The sequence below is a fragment of the Ptychodera flava genome, chromosome 6 (genome assembly GCF_041260155.1).
Source record: "Ptychodera flava strain L36383 chromosome 6, AS_Pfla_20210202, whole genome shotgun sequence".
Lineage (NCBI taxonomy): Eukaryota > Metazoa > Hemichordata > Enteropneusta > Ptychoderidae > Ptychodera > Ptychodera flava.
This window is the reverse complement of record NC_091933.1, coordinates 5,924,915-5,952,503: the sequence shown is the minus strand read 5'-3', so window position 1 is coordinate 5,952,503 and position 27,589 is coordinate 5,924,915. Positions and strand designations below refer to the sequence as shown.

Here is a 27,589-nt window from a genome sequence, read left to right as displayed (position 1 = left end):
CGTTCCCACTTTCAAAACCGTTAACTTCAGGGCTATTTGAAATTCTTCACCATAGTAACGAGTAATTCTACAATCTCTTTCCTGAAAGGGGATAACTCACAAATTTTTGATTGAAATTATACAAATAACGTCAAAATCTGAATTGCTTACACTCGCGATGAGAAATTTGCTTTTGTTTTGTAGTGTTCTTCATTCATGAACTGATTTCCATTTTGATTGTTGCTGTAATCATAATTTTTAGAACACTTTTTAAATCATTCTAACCATCTGTCTTTCATGGTTTAGAAATATAGGTGCTTGGTTCTTTCTTTTGCTATTCATGCAAAACAAGTCTACCATCACCATTGATAACAATGGGTTTGGGCCAAACCATGGTGGTGAAAGGTTAAATCACCAAAAATGGAACATTTATTGATTACGATCTATCTAAACTTGATCTAAAATTTCCATTTGAATGCTAAGTTGAGTGAGAGAGGATGTATCTTTGGACACAATGCATCACAAAACCAGATGATGGTGCTAGAGTTTTGATTGTTGTGAGGTGAAACTTCCAGTTTCATGTTAACTACTAAATATGGTCTGTTGTTTTTGTTATGATTTTTCAAAAATTAGCCCTAGGTACTATGGCACTATGTTATTATTTGTGTTGGTTATTTTCATTCAGTCAACCATACACTAAACAGGAAATACTCCTATTAGACAGTTCATTGGTCTTCCAAATGTGGATATATCCAATGTTTTACATAGCGTGTTTGGGCATTTTGCAATAATTGTGGATCATCAGTTTACAAAAGGATAGTTGGAGAAACGAACAGTGGTATGTACTTTCAGCTATTTATGACGCTCTGTTGGGGAGTTGCTAATGAAAGATTCTCTCTTTCCCTGTTTCTGAATTATGAATTGGTATATTGTGGTCACTTCCACCGTAAAGCTTTGCAAGTAAAACTTCATCACCACAGTGCACCGATACTGGCCCAGTAGCTTCCTTGTATGTGGCTTAATCAAGGACGAAGGCAAATGGGACTGGACAAATGATAATGCTTTCAATTAGGTATAAGACAGACTGTTGTCAGCATTCGTGTCTGACATAGCAAAAATACAGGCTCTTGATTTGTGTTTCGTCATGTTTTTTGAGAGGTACAACACAACTTTTCTAGACAGACAAAAATACAACAAATCGAGCTTTAACGTACATGAACAAATCTTATAAAATCATAATTTTATTAACTTCACAAAACTGCAGATTGAGCAGCTACAACTTATTTTGGGGATACATTTACATTTTTACCATGGTAACAATATGCAAGTGAGAAAAAAAAGCCTTGCCTTTCTCGAATAGCCCTTCTATGTGCCCAATTTCAAGAATTTGGAGAGAGAAAAAAATATCTCAGTATGTCTCCATAAAAGCAGTGTAAATTTAAAATTTGAACTGATGGAAGTTGATGGTGAAAATAAGTATATGAACTCAGCAGCTTTAAGGGGAAAATAATCAAAGTTAACACCTTCAAAATTAAGGGGACGAAAAAATCTAGACATTGTCAGTCATCTTGTGTCTGTATTAACAATGGTACAGTATTCAACCCCCCCTCCTCACCTTTACCCTCACACATTACATACAGTTCATGGGTTATTTAAATCACTTCTGACGAAAAAATGTGATCACAGAATTTCCATCCCTGCATGATAAAGTTGTGAGCAACCTTTACCATCAAAACTTATAGCTTGCGTAACTGACTAAAGTATATACAACTGACTAAGATAGCTACCTGGTGTATTTGGCTCCTAACGTCTACAGCAGCAGGATACAAATTGATGCTAACGAAAAAAATTATAAGGTAAACCTGGTTCACAATTACAGGAACGGAAATGTAAAATTCGAAGTAGTCAATACTTTGTTGACTACTGTAGCTGTGTCAATGTGATGAAACAATTTTTTTATACAATAAGCTATGCAGGTTTGACTTTTATATCAGTGGTGCTGGGACTGTCACAAAATGCCACTCCTGGCGCAAAACTAAGCACTTGTTGATTTTGAAGGTTCGTCCTCAGAAGCGCAGGTGTCTGAACACAAGAGGGCGCTATGGTTGTCAACATCAGGAAAATGCAACTTAATATTATGTTCCCAGACAAAATAGCAGACGAAGTCTCCCAGATGCAAGATACCGATACAGATCTTTCAGAACATGGTGTCTGCATAGTATTGGTGCATTTGGCTTTCCTATGAATCTAAATACAAGTTTTGGAATAGGAAATACAAACCAAAAATTCATAAATTGCTTTGGAAATAAGAAGCTCCGAATGCAAAAAAAACCCAACAGGAAATTGAGTTGGAGAGGCAAAGAGTATTGAAACTTTCCACATTGTACAAAGAGCATTTATACAGAACATAATACATCTTTCAATTCAACTTACTGATATGCACTCAAAACATACATATGTTGTACATGACAGGCATGAATAGAAAATCTACTGACTACTATAGTCTCATTTCTACATTTCACATTTATTTTTTGAAAACATTCTCTTTGCCGATTAACTTCATTCAGAAAGACAAGTCAATATTGCTAACTGCTACAATCAGCTGAATAAATTCCTAAAATGCTTCCAGTATTGTAAGTCTTACTAAATTACCATGCATAATTTTTTTTCCCCATTTAGAATGTTTTTCATTTTTTATACACTTCATCAATACGAAACTTCATCCAAAGGAAGCAAAAGTAAATAGATACAAATCTCCATAAATACAAAATATTCCATTATGTAGCAGAGACGTTCAAGATTGTTTTTCCATAAAATGGTACCATGCATTTTGACAAAAAAAAGAAAATTTTCACGAAGTGGTACATAAAGACCTTCCAACCGAATCTAGAGAAGATGTGCTTGCTAATGTAACACTGGGGAAATTTTCATCAAAAGTGGGAATGTTTTCTACTCTACACAAGCACTTATCAGCAGTTACGGGATGCCGTCTGTTTGTAAACGCACATGTATGACATGTACTGTTAGTTCTTTGAAATCCCCTGCTGAAATGCGGTGCTATCAGCCCTGTACGTTTCCAAGGGTGAAGTCGGACCTGGCTGAAGTGAGAGGGGTGTGACAAAGCAACAGCGGGACTTGAAAAACTTCCACGTTGAGGGCAGTTTTATTGATCCTGTTCCTACATTGAAGGGATTGTAGCTGTTAACCTGATAATTGCTCTATTATGTTTCTGGATCTGAACACAACAAACAAACAGGCTGTAGCCATTGGTGTAGGGTAGAAAATTGTCGAGTAACACTTGTATATTGCGGTCATTTCAAAAGCATAGACAAGGCATCAACAACGTGACATTATTCACACTTTACCATAGACTGATATTCACTGGTAAACTGTACAGTACAAAGAACATTTACAATTGATTTAGTTTTAAACTGAGCACAAGGTGATTAAAATCTTTTTAGGGAGTAAGAATGAGGAACTTGCCGATATGCTGAAACCTTACTCACATTTACAGATGCAATCCCTTCAAAGATTTCTCATAATCCTTACATCAAGAGTTCAATACCAGCTGATACAAAATAACAGGCAAAAAGAAAAGCAAACACAAAGCTCTTACACCCCTTTCAATACAGAACCACTAGACTGCCGGACTTTGGAAGCAAAAAACATACCACATGCACATTACATGTAAAATCCTAGCCACACTCAAGCTGTGCTTTCCACTGTAAACAGTCAATAGATTTATAAAATGGAATCTGATTACACATACTTGATATATGAATTGTTTTGTGAAACATTGAAAAACTTGTGCTGTGTCATCAAATTGTAGAAGGGACACATATTCTACTACCGGTAAAGGGAACATAAGTCACAGCAGAATGATTCACTCAGACAACTTTTTCCCCACTAGTCTGTGTTTTTGAGTATGGCAGATGAATTTGAGCCAGATTTTATCGCTATACAACAACCGATCTGTCCACAAAATTTACCCTGAGGACACAAAAATTATAAGAAAATCTCTAATCTTTGAGCTAATTATATGATACTGCATATTTTGTCATTAAAATACACTTGCTGTAAGCATTTCTATGTTGCTTTGGAAACAGCACTGCTGTTTAAAGCCTTTGTTGTTCGAAAATATTTCATTATTACAAATAAAAGTCCACTTAACAGATAATTATTGTGACCCAGGGCTACTAAATATTACTAAATACTAGATTCCTACCCCTGTCACCTTCCACCCTCCCTGCCCCCTCCCTTCTCAATGATACAAATGTATACATGCATAACTGACGAGTTGGCTTCTCTAGATTCTGATTGGTCCCCTAGCATGTTCTCTTCTTTTGTGATGAACTCAATACTGGAAGGCTATTTGATGAACGAGTAAAATGTTTAAGAGATGACGATAATGATGACGGGACAGTAGTAGTGGCTCAGTGACTTGCTTTGGAATGCTGGATTAACCATTGTAGTGTGATATCTGAAAGAAAAGCACACAAAAATATGAATATTAATATCTGTTGCATTACAGATATATGTATTGACCTGTGATGAGAATGTGCTTGAGTCAAACTTTCACAGAGACAGCTGTTGTGAAAACTGCCTTGCTCCTTTTACCATGTAATTTTGTTTGCCATATTAGTATATAAAAGAACAAAGTAAGTCATCAACAGATTTGGCAAAATTTATTATACGTATGAATGTATGATGCTTTAAATAGATATCCCAGTAGGGCACACATTTGTAGACTTTCTAAGTGAAAGTGTCATTGACCTGCAAAGCATACGTGGCCAGAGCATCATAGGATTTCAGTCACAGAGATAGTTACTGCCATCAAATATTACCACTTTGCCATTTCATATGATGTTGTATGTTCCTAGAGAATTTCACGTAGCTCTTGATAGTACCGGTACATGCAGCATGGCAGTATCCATATATACTGAATTGCATTTTTGGTTAACATATGGATGTGAATTTGACCATCAGGTAAATCTCTGCTATGACTGACAAATATACTCAAAGCACTATACAACTTGTGCTGGGCAGAAGGCAAACTGTGAAGATGTGTAGCATAGCAACTAAATCAATCACCACTGCCAGCTTTTCATACCTGTGACCTTTTGCTAAGCATTTTATCATCAAATGCTTAGCAATTTATGATTTTATCATAAAATGCTTAGCTATGAAGTGTGATTCACACTTCATAAGTATGTGTTTGGGGCAGTGATTTGCTGATTTTCTTTTCATATGTGTTCATACTCATTGAAGTGCTTTGACCAGATTTCCTTAAACGAATGTTAAACACACAAGTTTTCATGAAATCCTACATGTAATAACGTGTCATCAGCTATTGGCAAGGATTGTTCAGTACGATATATTTTTCGTTCATTTTGGAGTTAACTATTGGTGAATTAACTATGAGTTCATGCAAAAAGTTCAATTTTAGACCAACTACTGTTTAACTATATTTCAGCCTATTTCATGATCTCACTGAAGGTTATATTTCTACACACTCACATGTAGATAATTATATCATAATGTGATTGGACATGGAATATGGCACAAAACAAAGGCTACTAATTTTGCTGGCATTGCACATTTTGTAACTTTTGCCACTCAAAAATAGTCAATATGTAAGGTACAAGAATATCCATTCTGTACATCTAGTAATAGATGCCATTAATCAGAAATTTTACACCTGCTGGTGTTAGTGATTTACTTACACTGTATGTGTGTAAATGAAATTTGGGATGTGCACCACACTTGTTGATTTTAGCCAATCACTCGCTACAAATTTATGTTATTTTTAGCTAATTTCAGTGTAATCTCACATTGAGTTCAAACGTCACTTTCTAATGACATTAAACAGTCAATCTCTGTACACTTCTGTTTACCTCTCACATGTCATGCCATCACTTTGTCATCACACCTCTGTCACTGCAAGTAGCCAATTTAATACACAATTTTCACTTGACAAACATCACACGTACCTTGGCTTTGAATTTGTTAGTAAAACACTTATTGTATCTTTTGACATATATTTTGACCTTTTGCTGTAATAAGCACATGAGATGTAGTGTCTAACTGCTGCCTAGGTGTAATCCTTGAACCACAATACATGGACACACAGACCATGTTATACAAACGGGAAAAACAAATTTTTAGTAATTTTAGTTGCAATTATGAATGACAATAAATGCAAACAAGACTTACAATTACAAATATTCTGCAAATTTTTATATTATTATTATTATTAATATTATTATTGTTGTTGTTGTTGTTGTTGTTATTACATCTATGTGCTAAATATTTGTGAGTGTACACTGCCATCTTCAAACACTTTTGTCCTGTTTTGATAAATGACTGCTGTCACCATCAAATTAATATTCATAAGCAGATGTTGCTGACAGTACATTATCACAATAGTACAATGCCAAAACAGGTTGAATATTTCTTTCTCAAATAAGAATTTCAAAAGGAAAAGAAAACTGACATTTCAAACAAGATGACATGTAAGCTGGATATGAGTTTCTTTCAAAGATGTCAATAATTTACACTACAGTTCAGAGAGTCCACGACAAAGGGCATATACTTAGATCTTATCTCTACTGTGGAGGGACACATAATGTAATTATTGAAGATACTGAACATATTGTACAGTTCTCTTTGGATGAAGCACTGCAGCTACTATCAATCAGATTAAAGCATTACACAAGGGTATGTGGAAATACAAGGGTATATGTATAGAGACCATAAACATTTTATGAACGTCAAACTGCGACTGAAGACAACTTGTGTTACACAGATTTCAACAAGCATCTGCTGTTACTGCTCTTTTGCCAACATTACAAGATTATGTAAACTTGAAGGTACCGGTACGGGTGATATTCAGAAAATCCAGTCAATCTTATGCAATTTCATAAATGTAAGCTATATCCTTTTCATATTAATAATTTCTGAAAGGTTAACGAGTGCAAACTAATTGATGATGAAAAGAGACTAGGGAATTGTCTGCGTTTGATTTTTGTATCCTACATTAGTATTACATCATGGCCTTGACAAATTCAGCACAATTTTTTCTGTTTCTCTCCAATGACACTTCTTTCCCCAAGATTGACCATAATTTACAAGAACAGTTGAGAAAATGAATACCAAATCCAAGTCACATATATACACTGAACATCCCTTTTCCCTCCTTGCCGCAACATATAACAATGACGCCTTGAAGGCCACACTTCAAACTAATCAACGTGTACATATTTTATGAATGTTTGACAGACGTCTTGAGGCAGCACAGTTTTCATACTCAGCTAAAGCTATTTATTGACAGTGGGTTAAAACTCAGTAGCACTTACAATTTTACAACCACAAAATACTGATGAAGTCAATTTTCATGTAATATAATCTGAATAGTGGCCGCCCTGTACCATAATCATTCCACGCCATTGAATAATGGATGATGAGAAATATTATGCAGTGACCTTTGAACCCAATGTCTGGCAATTTTATACTTGTCTGGAATCTCTACACACAGCTTAACAATTTCCACATTTATTCTGTAGGATTCCTGAGATTGGAAGTATGATGTTATTAAGTACATTGTAATTCTGATATATTTTTGATGTAAAGTTTATAATGACATGAGAGACTGAAAGTAGATCAATGAGATTACAGTGAGATTTGAGCAGATTATATTACATCTTCAGTAGATTTGGTGAGAAAGAGACAGAAATATTTTTCAACATTTCAGAATCTAGATGCATTTCAATCAGCTGTTCTCATGGAGTATATCTTTATTTGAAGGGTAATGAATGTGAAACTGAATTTTCAATCCACCTCCACAATTGATTGAGCCTTATGACACAATGTATGAATGAAATAGATGGAAATATTTAAGATTTTGATATTGTTTTGTGTTTTGTGTATCAGTTACTGGAAGGCAGATCCTGGACTGTCAGAATCTGGTTTCATTTGCCCTGTGGCTGTAATGCTATCTTTTGATTTACACGGAACACCTGAATCTTTTTATCAGACATGGCATCAAGGTTTCTGTAGATTTTCGAAATCACTCTTACCGATATTGTCTTTCTCTTTGCAGGAGATGGAATAACAACATATTTCCCTATCTTGAATGGCTGCCAAGTTCATTCTTTCGATCAGCTCTTTCTCATCCAGGGAGTTGGGCAGATCTTTCTTATTACCTAGAACAAGCACCTGAAACGAAACCCAACGTACGATGTGTTTCAGTTGTAGAGGTAAACAAGTTGTGAAATTCTCTGAGAAAGAATGGCAGCAATAATGGTTATTCTTAACATGTTCCACATGCATCTAAGTTTTATCTACAGAAACAAATCATGCCTGAGGCTTTGCTGGTCTCTGGAGACTGGTTTTCTATAGTGTACATGATTGCCAGTTCTACGCTACATCATAGGGTCACTGGCATAACCATAATACTGTCTCCAAGAGGGTCATATTTCCTGATCCTGAATTGGCTGTGTCACACATAGACTAGCATGCACTGATAACCTTTGAACTGTAAAGGCCAAGCATGTTCAGTTAAAATAATGTGAATACATATATGTATAATGTCATCATTCCACAAATACAGCAAACTCTGTCAAAAATTACTTGCAAGTTAAATCAAGATGATATATTTTAAAACCCAGCTATATTACCCACACTGTCTTGTAGCAATGCAGTGATGTAAAGATTCAAAATAATTTAACTCAGCAGGGAAGTGTTCCCTATTTCTTTATCAAATTATAGGATTTCTTCTTGCTCAGTATTACACTAGCGTTCATGTCTTTTTATTCAATCATCACAATAGCATCAGGATCATTCAAGGAAAGAAGTTTGCTTTCTATTTCAGATACTTTAAATTTTGTAGTTACTCACCGGGATACCTGCAAGCTGTGGTTTGTCGAGTAAGTTGTGTAGTTCATTTCGTGATGCTTCAAGTTTTTCATGATCTGCTGCATCTACCATGTAACTGTTGAAAGACAGTCAAAGGTCAGTCATGGCATCAATGTGTATAAACAGCTGAATGTTTCAAAAAGAAACAGCTGAATTGAGACTGAAATTAATCACTGACTCTGACAGGATAGACTCTTCACTTGACATAATGGCAAATTCAGAAAATATGCTTATTTCATGAGATGGTGTTTTTGCAAAAGTTATGTACCAATGCTGTAGTCCACTCACATACTGTAGTTGCATTGATTGGTAACATGACGGTAATACATGTACCACTGCAAATGACTTGGGTACCACCCCTAACAAAAACTGTGTACCGGTAATATATCTGTGGTATGAATACGCCTTCATGTAGGTAAGGCTACTCTAAGCTATATTCAGCTCGTTCTTCACCTAATTTTGGTAAAATACCATCATTTGCATGATTTGCTGTTCCAATTTGGACCTATACACAGTAAAATATGGTAGGGGGTGTGACAGGGTCAAAGGTTGGTCTGCAAGTTAACAACTCAAATCACAGTGTTGAGTTTCAATGAATGAACAAAAACATCTCATCTATGGCAACCTCAATGAAAGAAGATCTCAATAACACAAAGCCTTATCTTTTGCTTTAGAACACTACGGTATTACAGTACTTCCCTTTTACATGATTGGAAATAATGCTTTTCCCTAGTTAAGTCTAATATCAAACAACAATTTTGTTTAATAGCCTATGATAACTCTAATATGATGTAATTGCAGTGATCATCAGAAATAAATTGTGCTTATTCATCTGGAATAAACCCCGTATATGTATGTATGTTGCTAAAATGTTACACTTATCAACAAGAATATTTAAGATGAATCAACCTGTCTTCATGTTTTGTTTGGTTCTTATAAGGATAGAAATATTACATCATTCCAACTACCATACCCAGATATTTCCTGGAAAAATTTCACTAGATTTATATGCTGTATACTAGTACACTTGCACTGTCTTTGTCAAGTTTTATGATCGACGCGGATATTTTGTGATAAATAGAAAGCTTACTGGTAATCTAGATGACATATCAAATGACAAAACATCTCAGGTAGTTAATAAATGTACAACTACTGAGCTAGTAAGATAAGATTGATATGCTAACTTGGTTAACTCAGGGCATACATGTACCTCACATTATGTAGTGTCATTTAATTTGTTGTTTTCTAGATTAACAAATCAAAGATTTACAAAAGTAAATACTGAAATATTTAAGACCTGCATTCAAAAGTTTTGTTGATAGAAATGTAGTGTGTGCAGTTCTACTCTGCTTTTTCACTGAAAATAAAAATACTTTCATAAATTTTGACATTTACTTCCACACACTGTTACATGTAGTTACAAACTGGAGTTTTCATTTCTCATTTCTATGTTGAAAAGCTGATGAATAAATTCCACAATAATCTCATCTTAAATAACAAGAGCCAATACCAGCAAAACAGCGACTACCTATGTAGAATGTGACAAGCAATAGACAGCTTTGGGACAGGTGTACATGAATACCTGACATACTGAGGAGAATTCTCACCAAGGACCTGTCAACTGTGATTTCACTGAAGGTCACTGCCATGGCAACACTACTATTGATACAAGGACATTTTCACACAGATTTATTACAAGGTTGAGTAATGCTAAAGGACATCAGATGTACAAATTATGGACATTTTTAAATTTTTAAATTTCCTAAACCATTTGTGGTTTTCTTAATTTATGACGGTACCTGTTTTTTTGAAACGATTGACTTCAGTCTGATGCAAAGCATCCCACAGTTTATGTCTTCCCACACTTCAGATTGTTACATCTTAACAGGGTCACTCATGTCTTTTGGAGCGCACTTTGCGATCTCCATTATGAAGGGAAGGGGATTATCACTTCATGATGAAGACTAAATTTGAAAGGGACAAAAAATAAAATGGAGACGGTAAATAATGACAGGATATTCATCTGGCTAGTAATTATAGCTACACTATCACTCAAGTATCTAGTTTGATGACTGGTACCACGTACATAATCCTAAATTACAAATCAGCTTTGAAAGCTACGATTACAATGATAACTTTTAACAACAACAACGGAAATAAGTATAGATAATATTCATATTAAAATCGTCATCATCATAATACATCATCCTTATCTTTACATTACACCTCCTACTCACTCACTTGATGTCTACTGAAGAAGTTATCATTATGTAAAGAACAACTGCAAAGCAAACATTTTCTACATGACCTTGAGTATTGATTTAGCCAGGAAATTGATCACTACCATAGAAATTATGATGTAACAATCACAGCTTTCACTCTCTGAGGACAAATGCTATATGTGATATGCTGTTGTAAAACCAGCCTTCTGAACGTAGAATTTGTTGTGTTTCAACCACAGTCCCTGATGGAGGTACTGTATTTTAACATACCTACTGTTGTATGGGGAAGAACACTATTTTAACAGTTCACTGGGAAATCATGTGATATTTATGTATCTTAAATATTTTCCAAAACGAAAGCTGGCCTCCTGTAATAGAGTAGCATACATATATATGCCAAATCTTTTCTTATACTGTATTTGACACAAACATTCCATGAAGTTATGACTCTGATTGGTTTTAATTAAAAATTTGTATAGGAAAATACATCTTTCTGACTGGCGTACTTAAATTCACAAGCCTACCGAATGGTAGAAGGGACATAATGATATGTAAAGCCTATTTTAAAAACCAAATTCAACTAAGCTTAGTGTTTAATATCAGCTGACAGTTGCACTTTGAAAGGTGTAAGATGTACCTGTTACCTTGCCATCTACACATTGTCCAATAAAGGTCATCTGTTGCTAAGAAATAAGAGAAGAATCGTGCTAGCTTTTCAAACGCCGTCATTGAGCTTACCTACGTCTCTCTACATAAATATTACCTTTAAAAATTAAAATTCCAATAATGGAAAATATTGTGAATCACTGGATAAACAAACTGTAATTTATTTTCCTTCTTTAATCACAGCTCACAGATCATGAATCAATGACTATTTGAATATATTTACTATTTCAAAGATTGGCTTGTATCACTCCTTCTATACTTGTCCTTCCTTGATAATAATCATGTCCAGGTTTTACGACAACATAAGCTCTATCAATCATCACGCAAAAGAGATTGCAGAGTAATATTGGTTTGCGTAAATGAGAGAATTATGATTGATGGATAAGTAGAAAGCTGAGTATCCTGGACTATGGATGTCAATCCTGTCACTGGTTACTAAAACAACACACATTTGAATCACAAAGGAAATTTGTTGGTTGATTAGCAATCTGGCTGTTACAATAAAGCATTCTGATTTGAATTTGGTGGAATACTTGATTTCTGTTACATAATGTCTGTCAATTGAAGCATGCCAAACCCCACCCTTCAGGCACAGTAATATTAAAACTACTCTGCATGTAAAATCTGAGTCGTATTACTTCAGGCGAGAATCAGTAGTTTCAGACACAAAAACATCTAGACACTCAATGACTGGCATACCTAAAATATAGTTTAAGAACAGAACAATATTTCTAGGATGGAATCATCTGTACACAGTTATATTTGTGTAAAACTAAGCTTTATCATTATTTTACTTTTCCTTTTCAAAAGACTCTGTGCTATATTTTTAACTCAATATCATTGACTGGGTGATCAACCAAGAATAGTTTGGAACAGAGCAATGGAAAATTACTCTCTTATCCATTGAAAAACACAAACAGACAGGTATTCGTTCATGTAAGGCACATTACAGCAAAACACAAGACATTACCATTATTTGAGTATTTGCTCGGTCTAATGTGAATGTTGACATTATTTCAAGTATCTACTTACACTATACAATTAACACCCCTACAATATCTCTCCCACATGCTCCTGAACCTTGGTTGGCCACCAATATCCCAAACCTGAAAGAAAATTAACTTATTGTCAACAAATTGTAAATTACTGAATTTCTCCCTTGTTGCAGTTCTATAATTGTATCATATAGTAATATGTAAACTGTATATGCCAGAATGTAAAACAAGAATTGCGATTCCAGGAGTAATAAATATTACATGTACAATCTTATTCACATTACTCCTTATCATCTGAAAGTGGAATTTGAATATTGTGCCATAATGACAACTGGCTGAAGATAATATCACAATATCTGTCATTCTTAGAATCAATCAATGCTTCGTGTGAGTGATTTTCCTTTCATTTCTTGACCTTGCAGTATTGATTACTTATTGAAATACTGGAACTGTTGGAGTAGTCATGTGAGCAAATGAGGCACATGACAAGACAATGAAAGTCTGATGACGTAGCAAACATATCTCTGTGCTCTACTACAACCTTGCCATCTTGATGACTCAACAGGAAAATATCCATCACTGCTCTCACTTTTATTGACAAATTTGGCGATAAAAGTTGTTAGGGCAATGGGGTTACAGACAAGGGTGCCCAGTTCCTTTCATTGATATATGTAAACTGCCACTGCATCGTCTTTGCCCTAATACATTTCATTACATGCCACTCCCATGCAGCAGAAGTGTCACTCAATAGAAATTGAGGAAATACTACAGAATGCGATTGTTTGTATTTCCATAGTGCGACCCCAAAATGAAGAAGAAGGAAGGAAGCAGAGGTGAAGTTGAAGCCAGGCAGACGACTAAGGACACAGTGAATCCATAAAAATACTTTTCCATTCTGGATACCTGGTTGAAGCACAGGCATTTGGCCTGTCGCTTCGCGAATCCCTTATGTGATGTGACGGGCAAAACGCCTATTGGTTGAAGTGTCACATGTGATATATAATACTTGTTTATAGTGTTTAGAAAGAAAACTAAATGTTCCGCAGTTATATGTATATACCAATATATTTTAGGAGTTATAGACTAATTATAAATCAGGCTACAGAGCCCTTGCTGGTTAATGAATCAGAACATGTGACACAAAGTTTTGAATGTTAAACACAATATCAGAGTTGCTCAAGTCCATGAATGAAACACTGATTTATTGAATGCAATGCAGTAGGAGTAATTGTGGCCACTTTTTTCTGACCACAACGTAGTGAAGGAGGTGATTCTGTGAGAAACTACTGCAAGTCGCATTCACTCCATACATGCACAAATCCACTACACAGAGTTCGACATACAAACATAAAGACAGCATAAGAATTTATTGGGAAATCCCATTTCAATTAAAAGAAACATTAATGCACTAAAATTTGCTTAAACTATGTTATTTTTAAAAAATCACTGACTTGAACCAGTTTAAATGAGAATGCAATAAATGCAATTTTAATTTCCTTGTGAACAGATGAAGCGCCAGCACATGACCACCTGACCTGAAAGCAACAGTAAACCCACACACAGTACACTCACTATTGACTGCCTTCCACTTCCACTTCATTTATTGTTTCATGTGAGCTTCCTGCAAACGCCACATTCACATACGCTGCATTATTGTTCATACATACTTCACATTTAATACATGTACATGAGTGACTCAGTCTCACACATCATATGCACATCTACCAACATACAATCAAACCAACGGAAGTGTGTACAAAAAAACAGGAAGCCAGGGCTACTCTGATCATGACCTGATAACCTCATGACATTTGTGTCAGACTGGACAGTATTAGTAATTACAATATTCCATCAGAGGGCAGGGGAGATACAGTACTGACACTACCAGTAATACTGCATAAGATGACCAGAGACATTTTTATTTCATGTGTCAATAACCTCCATAAGAATGGTTAGCCTTTTCTGTATAGGCTTCATTTTTATAGTTCATACACTGAAATGAATATCAAAGGGCAAACAGACTCCCTCACGAGGAATCAAAGTATAATTTTAGAAACACTGCTGTCAGTACAGTCATTGAAAGATACTATCTATCAACTACAATTTTCATACTTCTTGACTTTTGGTTTTTGAGTTTTATTTTGCTTTATTGTTTATCTGTAAAAAGGATACCGAGGGAAAGATTTTATTTGTTAAACTTTGGCTTGTAATGGGCTTTGAAATTTTTTTATAAATGCAATAAATTTTGATATCCCTTTGTGCGCCTTCATATCTCACGATACATGGTTTGGCTTTATATATGGCACTGTATGTCTCAAAACTGGGTTGTTTCATATTCTCATACAAGGAAAACTTCTGTAGGATTTTACACTGAGATAATCTTTCAACCTTGACAAACGTCCTTCACCCTATACCTTAAGGTAATAAGAGGTGATTTCAATATATCATGTTTGCTTCTTGCGGAAACTGGAAAAGAAATTGTGAATGTTTTGCCGAGGGCAATCAGGAACAAAACATTACCAGCAATGTATAACTCAAATGTGAAGCTGGACAATTTTAATGTCATTATACCCTTCACAGGCTGAAAATTTTCTTGCAATTTATCTTGTATCACTAAAAGTACAATCAAATTTCATGATACAAAAATAACTTGCAAAAACTTACACAAAATACATGCAGACCTTTGTCAGTTTACAGCAGTGATTTCATGAAACAAATCAGAACATCAGTACTGACCTATTACTCCATTACTTGGATATAGTGACATTTTGTGATTGTCTTTTCATTAAAGCCAAATTATGTGTCATACACTGGTCTAATGCTATCAATTTCAATAGACTGGAATATGTAAATTTGCCAAGATTTGGGAAGATAGTATAGGTAGATAGTTTGGGAACCCTGATTCAGTTACTTGCATCCTATAACATGTAGTATTATGCCATTGTCTGAGATACCATGAAACATGTGTAACATGACTGGGGAAGTCTGGTAAACTATCACACTTAACGATAACATGTACATGTGTCAGGTACAGGTATGCTTGTACCGGTACACCTGTAATTTTGACATGGAATTTCCTTGCTGCTTTGTCACTAGTATACATGGTTTTTGAAATTGCTACAAGTCCATTGATAATGCTTATGATAGCAGAATGATTTAACTGGGCGAAAGCAACTCCTGTTTCCTGAGAATGAACACATGTATGACCTTATTCAGCAGGTACTGGTGAGCGAACAAAGAAAACATTTGGCGTTAAAAATAAATAAAATGCTACACAGGCCAACTGAAATTTTGTTTATTCCCCCCCCCCCACCTTAACTAAAAAGTAAGTTCAGCTATACTTAACCACCTACAAATTCACAAGAGTCCAATATATTGCTCAAACAGACACAACTGTGTTCTAGTCTTATATCAGACTATTTACATTATCTGGCTTCAACCATCACTGCTTCCCCTTCTCCATAAGAGTGTGTTTAAAGAATTCTGAACAATGAAATCCATGAAAAAGAATTTCTGCAAAAATGGACATCAAATGATAATGAGACTGTGTCAACAGTAACACTTATTCTATACTCTTAATCTGTATTAACGAACCATGTAAAGCAACATTCCTAAAAAATATTTCTTTGTTGGTCATTGCACACATAAATGACAAGATTCCACATTGAAAAGACACTACAATACAAACTCAACATGTATAGACACACACAGAGGCTTTGACTTAAATACTATGATGCAGAAACCACATGTGAAAAATGCAAATATTTGCATCACAGTTCTGTGTCCCTTATTTCAATGCTATCTCATTCATTTGGAAGGACAATTAGAAGGTCAATATAAGTTACCACAAACATAATGGCTAACTGATAGTGATAGCCACAATAAAGCAATTATCTCTACATTGCCTGCAAACAGACATGTAAGATTTTTGTGTACACTAAAATGATTCTATGTAAAATAAGTCAAATATTACCTTGATTGTGACATTGCCCTTTGTAACTTTCCTCATGTTAAACCCTACTGTTGGAATCATATCTTCGCTAAATTGACCAGACTGCAACAGAATAAAAAAAATAAGAATATGTGTGTCATTGAAAGTGCCGTCAACAGTCTGACACATCGCGTGTTTTATTTTTTTATGCCACAACAAGTAAATGTAATTGTGTATGTTTACACACAATATAATTCAGTTGAACGTGTTTCTGTAGAGCGTTCAGTCAATAACATTTTCACTTTTCAAACAGAAAACACAATTGAGTTCCAAACATACTTGTGATTCAAATAAAAAAAAATGTGAAGGATAACCGATAATAATATTGTATCTTGAATTCTCAAAATAGAATATGCTGTCAAACAAACAGGACTTCGGCCAATAGTACCTTTTGCCATGATAAATGATCTGTACAGCTTAATACCGGTACGGTGAACTCCCCCTAGAACTGCCCCATCACATCACTCAATGTGTACTGTAATATACTGTACAGGTAATACAGCATTCTTGAAAAATACCGTGCCCCCCTTGAGTCACCATTGCCGCTGTATGTGTCACTTCGAAAAATATGGCCCACATGCCGTTTACTCATCGAAGACGTCGATGTACATATTCGTAATCACTCGAACGAGAAAAAAATATGTACTTACAGCTATTACATTCACGAAAGTAGTCTTCCCCGAGTATTGTAAACCAACGAGCGTTAATTCCATTTCTTCTTTCCAAAACAGGCTCTTAAGCCAGTCCAATATTCGACTGAAAAATGCTATCATTTTTGTTCGCTGATTTTCAAAATGTACTCAAAATATTTGAATGAAGACACGCCGTTTTGACTAGATAGATGAAAATGAATACATTCACGACGAACAGACTCCGTCATGTGACTGAAAGGGGTGACGTAAGGTGATACTAAACCCTTCAGCTTGGTAAAAAAGTTTGCGCTGCAGGCACAAAGTACAAGAGGTCATTCTCACATCGCCGCGCTTGAAGAGTCTTATTAGCATATAACGGAGTCGACACCTTTGTTTTGTAGTTCTGAGTTAGTGTGAGTGGTAGGAAAATGCATTACTTCTGTTTAAATACCATTGACCCCGGAAGAGTTTGGTCGCAGCACTTAATATCACCATGCAGTTAAGGAGTCATAGAAATCTTTCATTCGATCACTTACACTCGTACTCCAGTGCAATACATCGGACAGCAACATATGCCCCCGAAGCACTTGTACTTTTTGCATGTTACTGTAACACGTGATACCATAAAATAATGTCCAACTCGTGACGTGACTTATTCAAACTTGAAAAAAACACCCCAGTTCGAAAACGCCCCGTTCCCCGGTACATCGCTTTTATTTCATTCAAAGCTAAGTTATGTTTCGTACAATGATGGGATCTTCGAGTGTTTGTATGGTGGTCTGCCTCGTTGTCTTTCCTCTGGCGATCTTAGCGGATACACCGGCTAATTGCACATTTGAAGACCTTGCTGGCAGCTGGACATTTTCCATCGGCGATAATGGTCATGACAATACTCTTAACTGCTCTGGTTTCACAGGTAAACGTTTTCATTTACGACCATGGAACTTTCTCGTGTTTCATGGTTTACAATGTATAGTAAAGTGTATAGAACTTGTTTCAGAATGACACCATCATCACAACGTAGTGCAGCTGAAAGGTTCCACGCCACTTGCATTTAACTCAACCACAATCTGACCTGTGTATATGAAGCCTTTCTCAACTTACAAAGATTCATGGCATCCTCCATCAACACTACCTTTTTGGTTTAAAGAAATAAGTTTTAATCAACATACCCATCCTTGTACACATTCACCATGGATGCTACCAGTGTACCACTGACAAAATTCAGCTTACATGAAACTCCCATTGTAGCTAAATTGATTGCACAGCTGGGGACATCAAAAAAAATCCCCACACTTCAACAAAAGGCAAAGTTTTGAATATATGAATATTTTTTTCACATTGAGAGGGCATGTACATTTCAACTTTTTTTCAGAGAAAAAATGTGCGATATTCATCATGCCATAATATATGTACACTTATGTGTTCACTTAGATGGTCCGAGACGGTCTCTTGGCTTTTCTTAGGCGTATGCAGCACTTACTGGTTGGCCAAGTGCATTCACCCCAACGCAAGCGTCTGCCCAAGTACATGCTTCACTTTACCAATATGATATTTATATGCCCACAGACTTGGGGCAAGTCATTCTAACACTGAAACATTGATGTGATATGTTGACTCCTCCAAACTCCTCAGTAAAATCAGAGCAGACGCATAGCCATGAGCTGTCAAAAACCTGGTGACCCTTTAACTCTGATATTTGAGGTCAAATTGAAGTCCTTGACAATTTCATGTGAAAGGAGGAATATGATCTCTTGGTTTGACATTTTTACCAGGTTATTGATAATAATTGAAAGTAAAACCATCCTTGATTGACAGTTTCACCATCTTCAAGCAGCACAGATATCAAAAGCAGACTTGGATTGCATTACACTTACTACCTCACAATACAGCATAAAGTTCCATAAAACATCTAATGTTCACTTTCCTGAAAAAAGTTCATTTATTCATTCATTTAAAGTATATCCAAATCATATAAATCACCTACTACAGATTTACTTTTCTAAATTATGACATACACACTAAGATTGATTATGAATATTCTAAGATATGCAGTCACAGAAAACTCCTTAATGTAATGTGCGCTCAGGAAAATGAAGTTTTCAACTTTTGCCCAAGGTAACTTTAAAGCATTCTCTTTCATAGTAATCAAGAATAAAAGTTTGAGATCGGTGCAAAGTTTTAGATAAAAGAAACAACAATATTGGAAAATCAAAATGGACACTGTACCCGGTGTTGATTCTTCAGGGAAATTATTATTTTTATTTTTCTCAAAAAATCAAGTTGTTGAAAACTTGACTCAACAGGCTTCAAATGAGTCCACACAAGTTGCTTTAAGAAGCAGACCAAAAGTACAGTGAAAATGTAAGCGTACCAAAATTGTTCTCCTTGGCACATTTTATGACGATAAGAGTTGATTGTCTTTCTCATTGAGGTAAAATTGAACTTGAAGAAACATCAAACCTTTCAGATACGGTAGATACCTATGTTTCTCTGTTCTGTTTCACCCAAGGTCCTGTCACTAAAACTGTGACAGTGGAACTGTACTTTCCTGATGCAGCCTTTGATAACTATGGCAATGAAGGATTCTGGACACTGATCTACAACCAAGGTTTTGAAGTGGTTATCAACAACAGGAAATACTTCGCGTTTTCGAAGTATACTTCCTCTGGCGGAGGCAACTACACCAGTGTGTGCTCTGAGACCATGCCTGGATGGTCCCACAATGTTGACGGCAAGGACTGGGCGTGCTACTTTGGAAAGAAAGCCAGCGACATCACAGAACCAAAGTCCAGCTTTGTAAAAGAAAGGTGAAATATCACTTAAGTGTGCTGTTAAAAGTGGGAGGTAGAACATTTTAAGTGCATGTCAGTGAGCAATAAAAGTGCAAAATTAGAGCAGTTGTTTTATTTGAACTGTGTCTCGTGAATAGGTGTGCAAACAATGGTGAACAAGTAGAATCATGTGATGTTTCAAGCCGTGAGATTATTATCAAAAGTAGGAAAATAGAAACAGTGCCCGATCACCTTGAAGGGGTAAGCAGATCCCATGGTCCAAGGTCAAGACCACCACATTTTGGTTTAAACTGATGAATTAGTCAGATTGCTGTCCCCTAACAGACAAGTAAAACACTTGTGTGAAGTAGAAATGTAAATAGGACAAATCAAACTTTATTGATTTGCTGCTTGATCTACATTGTTACTGATCATGGTACCTGTATTTGATTGGCTAAGCCCTGACCAGGGATAGAAAAATGATTGAATTAATGTCCTTACCTCTAGTAATTAGCTGATAAGGTAAGGCACTTTTCACACCTATGTGAAAAAATCATGGAATATATAATACATAATATCTTGAGGAAGAAATCCAGGCATATTGCATATCCGGGTCGCTCTGTACTGTCAGCCTAGCTAATGGTAGATCAGTGCAGTCTGTAATGAAAATTGAACTTGTTATACTACCTCTGGTTTCAGGGTTTCCAAGATTATGAAACTTTAAAGAGCTAGAATATTTGTTTTCCAAATTCTCATCTAACACCGACATTTAGAGTTATTATTAGATTGCTTCATATCAGTGGTCAGAAATTTATTCATATAAGAGGGCAAGTTCATTGGTTTGAGATCTGGAACCATCAAATTGTACTCAGGATCTCATTTGTGTTGGTCTGACAGACCAGTGGATAAAATGAAAAAACAGTGAACTCTGATAAGAATGAAAGCAGGACAAGTAGCAGGACAGCTTGATTTATTTTGATCTATTTTGATATTGGTCCTTAGACCAACAGTTTCAATATGGATTTTCTCACCCCTGGTCATAGCATTAGTTTGATATGGTTGCTCGCATACTAGATGGAAAAATATGAAAATTGTCTTTGAGCTTAGAGACCATTTCAACATGTTTTACTCCCACCTCAGTACTGCATATCATTTACTGTTTGTATTCCATCACCATCAGTGGCATATCACACATATCACTGTGTCTACTCATGCACACTGTGTATAGGATTTCAAACCAGTGATTACACTACATGTATGCTCTAGTTAACAGTTTGCATCAGAGTGAAAGGACAACTGTCTTCAAAGACCAAATGCTTTGATTTCCTCACTTGCAAATGCTGGACATTCTCACCCTCTTTAGGTGAGAATTCAAAGACAGCTTGGAATAAACGAAAAGAAAGAAATTCATCAGGATTAGCAAATGGGGCATGGTTCATTTGTCCTGAACACACAATAACTGGGAACATGGACATACAAATTTCTCAACTGTTAGTGAAGAGTAACTGCAGCTTATTTTGAATCTTTCATCTTGCCACAGTTTCAAATTACCTGTAGTAGCAAACATTCTCAGTGATGCAAATTGTCTGAATGAAGAAGTTCCCAGATTTCTTCCTACTTTAATGTTGTAGTGACTGCAAAAATTATTCTTAAAATGAGAAACAAAGCTACTTCAAATGTTTTTACAATTTGCTGAAGTCAAACAATCATGCAGTTCACAGTGATTTGCTGACATGTGAAATATGAAATATCTTGGAAAACATAATATTAAAAAGAGTACTGGGTCTGTCTATCTTGTAAAGTTACAAATGCAATAATTTTCTTTGCTGCAGCGCCTCACTGGACAGACTGTACAAACCAAATGAGGAGTTCATTAAGCAGATAAACTTGGCACAGAAGTCCTGGACAGCTACCATGTACAAAGATTATGAACAAAAATCTGTGAAAGAACTGATGCAAAGAGCTGGTAACTCAAGAAGCAAATTTCAGTAAGTGTGCTTGCTGTAAGTCAAAGGTCAAACAAGCCAAATCATCTCTCATCTAGCATTTTTAAGAGTCACTCTTTCAGAGCTCATTTTAGGACTAATTTTGTAACAAAAAGCTGTAAAAGCAGCATGGCAAAGTGTTTTTCACATTGGTTGACTTCAGTTTACTCAGTGGTAGCGCTTGATTTCTGGATTTCACAAAGTCGCAACTTTCATTTTGCTACCGGCTAAGATTAAAACAAACCATTCATTCAGTGGAACTAATTGTTGAAAATAGCTTGTTTTTGTCAAGCATTTGCTATGAAAATAATTTTGCAAGGGAGATTACCTGTGCAGGTGTCCACATGCACTTTGACATACAGTGATCTTCTGATCTGTTAGCTTTTCCAAAGACACACCTACCAGCTTAATGTCTCGTCTGTCAACAACATGACTTACCTATCAAATTCTTTGGAAACTGTAATATACTGTAGATATCTCCAGTAACGGGCGCTATATTACACATCTTTGGTTGAGATTATGAGAGTGACTGTATCCTTTTTTATACCCATTATTTTTATTATAATATGTATAATTTCTACATATACACCTTTGTTCTCAGGCCACCTAAACCAGCTCCTGTGACTGAGGAAGTGGCAGCTACTGCCTCCAGTTTGCCGCTGGAGTTTGACTGGCGTGATGTTAATGGACAGAACTTTGTCACACCTGTCAGAGACCAGGCCCAGTGCGGTAGCTGTTTTGCATTCTCGTCCACTGGAATGTATGAAGCCAGGTTAAAGGTCATGACAAACAACACGGTCAGTCTAGTGATGTCACCCCAGGATGTTGTGCAGTGTAGCAACTATTCACAAGGTTAGAAATCAACCTTTGAACTTTGAGTGTGCTTTGATCACTTGTTTGTGAGTATGCTTTTGTCAGAACCTGACCTCTGATCGTGCCAGTTTGCAAGCAGGAGTCACATTTTCAAAGTTATGAACCCCACCCTCAGCTGATCGTAATAAATTATTTAATATCTTACTATTAGTGACAGTTCATTATGTATTAAAGTGAAACTAAACTTTCCTTTACAGTATTAAAATCTCTTCGTACTTTGTCTCTTTGTACTTTGAGTCAACCTCATGGGTATGTCTCAGTCTGACTGTTAGAAAAATGATTGCTGTAAATGTTTATGGGACATTGTTTGTAGTCGGAAAAGGCTGCTGTCAATATTACTGGTGTTTTTATGAGTAAGTGTGTTGGTAATTTCAATTGAGTAAAGGGACTTTTCCATGATTCATATTGTTACCTAATTCTACCCTATCATTTCAGAACCTGTCGTACAATTACCCTGGGAATTTCCAGATTTTCAAAACTCTGTTTAACATTTCATTTTATATGTACATGCATTTATGAGACAAAATACGGTACATCAATGAAAACTCTGTTTCCAATACTTCAAGATAACCTGCCAAGCAAAATAAACTCCATAAAGCATGAGAGAAATAGGAAATACTGTTTCTTAAATATCTCTTCTGGATAGAAGACCTCAATTTTCATAAACCAGTAAATTTTCCCAATACAATAATCTTGAATGCGTAGTCTCTACTGGTATTTCATTGCATCGTATCAAACAAATGTACCTGTTCACTTTGTAAATAAACGACAATGGGTGTGAATAAGCTCTTGGAAAAAGTTACAGTGCTAAATCAGTTAGGCTGACTGTTCAAAAATCTGAAAAAAGTATAGAATCGAGAATTCTAAAATCAGGGCTTGCCTCAATAGAAAGTTTTGGCCTTACCAGAACCATTTATACAAGTCTCCAATTTGGAAATAATCACAACGAACAGCAATATTCATAGCTTTAATTTCTTACTATTCTGCATTGCAGGATGTGAAGGTGGGTTTCCGTACTTGGTTGCCGGCAAGTATGCCGATGATTTTGGTTTTGTTGAAGAGTCCTGTCTGCCGTACAAAGGTCAAGACGCACCTTGCGATCTTGAGAAAAGGGGCTGTAAACGTTACTACGCCACTAAGTACCAATATGTCGGTGGCTTCTATGGAGCGTGCAATGAAGATCTCATGAAAGTTGCCCTAGTGAAGAATGGCCCAATGTCCGTATCATTCATGGTGTACTCAGATTTCCTCTCCTACAAGAGTGGCATCTATAAGCACACTGGTCTGGAGGATAAGTACAATCCTTTGAATTACCAATCATGCCGTTCTGCTGGTTGGCTATGGATATGATCACACCACCAGTGAGAAATTCTGGATCGTCAAAAACAGCTGGGGTGAAAGCTGGGGAGAGAGTGGCTACTTTCGTATTCGTAGAGGCACTGATGAGTGCGCCATTGAAAGCATAGCCGTGGAGACTTTTCCTATAGTGTGAACACATCATGCATATGAAACATCACATATGCAAGCAAGGAAGGTACAACCTACTATCTAAATACGGACATATAGTTAATCAAGAAACAGTAGCAAAGAGTGAAAAAATTGTGTCAAACTTTGCTGACCACTATATATTGCAGTTTTTGTGTTCCATCAGACTGGCAGTTTGGGTGAAGGTGATCATTATCCATTGGCTAGCTATTGCACAACTCAACAACCACTTTTTTCTTTCTCTACTACGAGTGCCCTGATGTCATGTAGTAGCAATCTATTGAAGGTCTAGACTTGCAGAATAAGATGGTTTGGATTGTTACCACTGTTGAGACTATCACACCATAGACCCTCCTCACTCCAAAGTCTATGGTCACAGTTCTGTTCTCATCTCTGTTTTCTATTTTGTTCACTCAGCAGCCTTTCAGCATATGATACTGGTTCTCTTCACTTCAGAAGCCTTCATAACTAAGACAGAGAATAGAAAACTATTTGCAGCATGTCATAGGAAACACAGAATTTGCATTGTCTGAATATGTTTCTAAGAAGAAATAAGTATTGAACTGACAGTTGTGTGACAACTATTTTGATCATATCATAAATTATAAAAAATCACATGTTTTCATTTTTCATGGGTGTTTGTGTGCATTTCATGATTGAATAAATTATTTTCATCAACATGTTCTTTGTAATTTACTGAAAGTTATCTGACAACTGGCTGATAGTTTTAGTGAGTGTGTTTTTGTTGAGTGTAATTTTGAGGATTTGAATGTTGAAAATGTAAAATAATAAAATTTGTCTGCTATTATGCAAATATTTCAAACCTATGAACACCTTGATTATAGGGTCTCCTCCAATCAGCTGTCTTACCCACTGAGACGATACCAAAACAAGAACTACATGGCATTTTTTGAATTTTTTAACCTCCAGCATTGACCTTGACCAATGTTTTACTTGACAGTTTGTTAAAATAATGTGAGCAGCTGTTATTGTTACTTTCAGTCTCTCGTGTCTTTTAGACACTGAGTGGCCGGGGTCAAAAGTTGGACGGATCCAAACCATATACCATAGAAAAGACCCTGGGGTCTATGGCCAAACCGACTCAAACGGGACAAAATTGATCCAAAAGGTATCAAGCTATCCAAATGGACGACCCTTTAAAGTGAAAAAGAAAGTAAACGGAGTCACCTGTAGACTATCTCGGTCAAAAGCAAATAACACAATAAAAACTGACCCAAGGCCGAGGGGGAAGGCAGAAGGTTAGAGAGCCGAGCCGTCATAATTTACTGCGAGGAGGGAGGGCACTACCAGCGCCTGATGAACAATAAGACGGTCTGTTTCAGTCGCTTTGGCCCCGTTCGGGTCGGTTTTGGCTCAAGGCCTAGTTTGGCTCCGCCAAACTTTCGAATACACTCGAGTGGTCATGCTTGTGTCGAGTTCAGAGGAGGTATCGGGTAGTATAATTAATATTTGTCCACACACCCTGCTGCCAAGTGCAAAGCGAAGTACAACAGCTAGAGAAAACAACCACACGTTTCAATTGTATTCTGGTCATGTTTCAAGTACACGTTTTCAGGCTGTGGAAATTTTAGAATTGTTCTACAATCTTGCCAATTTTGTTATTTCATTTTTCGAAAAGTGCCTCAAAAATAACAAAATCAGTCATAAATACTTCAAAATTGTGATTCCTATTTGGTACATCACATCTGCCAGAAACCATATTTTGTGTGTTTGTTTTTCCTTGTGAAACATTCCCTGTCAAAATGTCATCAGAGATTTTTACTAGCCGTCCCTCTTTCTTGTTCAGAAAGTATGAGGAATGATTTCCTCCCATGCGGTGTATTTTTAATTTCTTTGAACCATTGAGTGTACATGTCTTGTCATCCGTGCTAAAATCCTGCTCAGCTAGTTTTGTTAAATCTGTAAACGTAAGGTTATTCAAATTAAATGAAGGTAAGCATTACTCAAAGAATGAAGGAAACACTTTTTTTAAGTTGCAAAACTACGACTAACGAGTCCCGCTTGGCCATGCATACCGTATATATCACCGATCATCGGGCCGCTTCAGTGACAGCGCCACCATTAGGTAACATGACCGTTGCTCGACAGGTGCGAGTAGCCAAGTCGTGATCGATGCGTGTCCGCACTGTCATTATTTTATAAAATGACCGTATATTAGGAATATAAATAAATTAAAAATTTTGCTCTTAACAAAGTTATATCAATGCTATTTTTCTCACACGCCCCGTAAACCGAACGTCGCGCCCCATAGGATTCGACCGTATGAAACTTTTTGACCCGGGGTCACGGTGAGGGGTGGGGATTGGGCTGGGGATTGGTACTCATGATATTTTCATGTGATTGTGTGCCGCCTGAGTTGAAAACATACGTATATTTCAAAAATATGACCAATTGTTAGGGTTTTCTTTGACAAATTTTGGGAATTCTCACCTGTATTCTGTTTGATGTGAAGGTTTTCCTAAAGCGTAGTACAAACCAATATTTAGGAGATTTTCGGATAAAAAATCTACCAATGTTCAGGGAATTTTTTTCGTGAAAAAGTGACCCATTCGGACGGCACATACCCGTATACCTTTTCTATGGGAGTACCCCCCCCCCCCGGCCTTTTGATGACGTACCGAAGCTGCAGTAGACTTACCCGTGACGTGGGGAAAATGGTCACCTGCCCTTGTTGAGGTTATAATATATTCATTTATTTGGAAATAAACAACCTCACCCAGGTTCACACAAATTGTCACTTTTAGTCTCAATTGCAGTTGCACCACCGCTGTATATATTCAAGTGCGCACATAATTAAGGGAGCTTTCAGTTGTTATGAGGGGGATGGCTGAGGGAGTTCGTGGATGGTCACATATTGCAAACTTGGCCTGGGGGCCGGGTCACATTTTAAACTTGCCAATTTTATGATGAATGCAAATTCTCAATAAGTTGTTTACAGTATAAAGCTTTTCACCATAATCCTATATGAGAATTGCAAGAATTCTTCCATTGTAATAATATATTAGTGTATTCACAATGCATGGAGGCAAAATGACATAAAGAAAGGACACTCC

The 27,589-nt window shown here is 36.3% G+C and overlaps 2 protein-coding genes across 2 annotated transcripts; one reads left to right on the top strand and one right to left on the bottom strand.

The window, feature by feature from the left end:
* Window positions 1–1,202: 1,202 nt before the first annotated feature.
* Window positions 1,203–17,817, bottom strand: LOC139134691 (ADP-ribosylation factor-like protein 8B-A). The gene is made up of 6 exons (XM_070701658.1): window positions 17,417–17,817; window positions 16,749–16,829; window positions 12,813–12,886; window positions 8,875–8,968; window positions 8,055–8,193; window positions 1,203–4,459 (listed from the first exon to the last, which is right to left on the bottom strand). Exons 1-6 carry the CDS (start codon window positions 17,537–17,539, stop codon window positions 4,413–4,415), a joined length of 558 nt encoding a protein of 185 aa, XP_070557759.1. The 5' UTR covers window positions 17,540–17,817; the 3' UTR covers window positions 1,203–4,412.
* Window positions 17,818–17,907: 90 nt separating this feature from the next.
* On the top strand, window positions 17,908–25,193 carry LOC139134690 (dipeptidyl peptidase 1-like). Its single transcript, XM_070701657.1, is given in 6 exon segments — window positions 17,908–18,314; window positions 19,911–20,208; window positions 22,005–22,160; window positions 22,759–23,009; window positions 24,025–24,337; window positions 24,339–25,193. Coding segments are annotated over 6 exon segments (1,383 nt in total). The 5' UTR covers window positions 17,908–18,133; the 3' UTR covers window positions 24,523–25,193.
* Window positions 25,194–27,589: the final 2,396 nt, after the last annotated feature.